Genomic DNA, 1,736 nt, shown 5'->3' with positions numbered 1-1,736 from the left:
AAAACAAGGAACTCATGCAATATTACTTAAAATGGGTGACCCTGGAGGACATTATGATGAGTGAAGTATCTCAGTCACAAAAGGACAAATACTGCATGGTGCCACTGTTGTAAAACAGGACTGACTTCGGGGTTGGGGGGAGAATGAGAAAGATGGGTTCAATAATGTATACTGCATTGAAACAGATAAGAGAGAAAACTATATAAAAGAGATATGTGTTTAGGTATTTTTGTGATGACAGGAGTCCAGAACGAAGACTGTACAGTGGAGTGGATCTGGGGGGAAGGATTGTAAAACAATGAAAGAATTTTTGTTTCACTTTTCCAAGAGGGTAGTGTACTAGGGGGGAGGGTTGGGAGGGGAGAAAAGTGCAACAATGAATGAATGGTAACCCAAAGTCTCTATAAATTTTCATTGAAATTTAGAATAAATTTAAAAAAAAGAAATATAGAAACAGTAAAAAAAAAAGACCTTGTACATGATAAAAAAAAAAAAAACCACACAAGAAACTCACAAAATCTTATGCAAAAACGGATGTCCCTGGAGGACATTATCCTGAGTGAAGTATCTCAGTCACAAAAGGACAAATACTGCATGGTGCCACTGTTATAAAATATGAGAGTTGGGGGAAACAAAGAACGAGAGGGTAAATAATGTACAATGCGTTCAAAGAGACGAAGGAGAGAACTGTGTAAAGTGAATATATGATTAAGCATTACTGGCACGACAAGAGTCCAAAGTAAGAGCTGCATAGTAAAGGGGGGTGGTGGTGGGTGGGATTGAATAACAATAAAAGAACTTCTTTCTCCAAGAAAAAAGCAACCTAAGAGGGGAGGGGGGACAGGGAGGAAAATGTGCAACAATTAATGGTTGGAATCCCAAGTTCTGTATACACTTTCATTAAAATCTCAATCAAAAAAATATAAACGGGACAGAGACGGTATTAACTCCTGGCGCTGCCCCACCCCCACAATGAGCTTCAAGAAGCGGAGACACCCCAAAGCGCCCCTCGAAGACTGGCCTCCAAAACTCCCAACACGAAGCCCCTTGGCATTCCCCTTGAAGGAAGTAACCCCAACAAAACCCCCAAAATAGGGACTCCATGGTGGACACCCACGCCTTCCGCCCGCGAGGACCTGACCCGCTCCCAACACAAAAACCCCAAAGCGCCCCCAGTGCGCTCTCCCCGAACCCCCAAACACGCAAGAAACCCCCCTCTGAACAGGCTGAGGAACCCCAACCTCACCTTTCTAGAGCGTCGACCTAACTGCTCTTTCTCAATGGCGGACGGGCCCTCGTGCCCAACTGAAGCCACGCCCAGCCGACGTCGGTTGGCGTCTCCCCGGCGACCGGCGTCTCCTTATGACGCAATAGACACGCGCTGCGTCGCAGTTAGTGCCGAGCGGCCGCCCACCTCCCGGCGACCACCGCGCGCGCCCTGCCCGCTCGAAAAACAACTACTTTGCATACTTTTCAATACAGTTTAAGGGTTTTTTTCTTTAACTTCTCCGTATACGGCCAGAGTACGATGGAGGAAAATCCTGTTGAGGGTCCTGATAGCCGACCCTTCCTGTGGGATTTTCAGAGGCAGTTAATCGCGCAGGAGATTGTCCATCCTTCTCCCACGGAGCAGCTGGTGGATTCGAACTGCGTGCCTTCGGGATTGTAGTGCAGCTTCTTGCCACTAGGCCACCTTTACAAAGCCCCCCTTTTTTTGTTTGTCTTTTTAAAAAAAC

The 1,736-nt window shown here is 46.5% G+C and overlaps 1 protein-coding gene across 1 annotated transcript in view; it reads left to right on the top strand.

Annotated features, from left to right (window-relative positions):
* LOC102855286 (uncharacterized protein LOC284861-like) overlaps window positions 1-1,487 on the top strand; it is a 10,874-nt gene extending 9,387 nt beyond the window's left edge. Inside the window, exon 2 of the mRNA XM_006897404.1 lies at window positions 1,066-1,487. Coding sequence (XP_006897466.1) covers window positions 1,066-1,487 — 422 coding nt within the window. The remainder of the gene's footprint in view (window positions 1-1,065) is intronic.
* Window positions 1,488-1,736: the final 249 nt, after the last annotated feature.

This window comes from Elephantulus edwardii, unplaced genomic scaffold, assembly GCF_000299155.1.
Source record: "Elephantulus edwardii isolate Elephantulus edwardi_28Jun2011 unplaced genomic scaffold, EleEdw1.0 scaffold00208, whole genome shotgun sequence".
NCBI lineage: Eukaryota > Metazoa > Chordata > Mammalia > Macroscelidea > Macroscelididae > Elephantulus > Elephantulus edwardii.
Note: the sequence above shows the minus strand (reverse complement) of the source record. Positions and strands in the feature narration are given on the sequence as shown.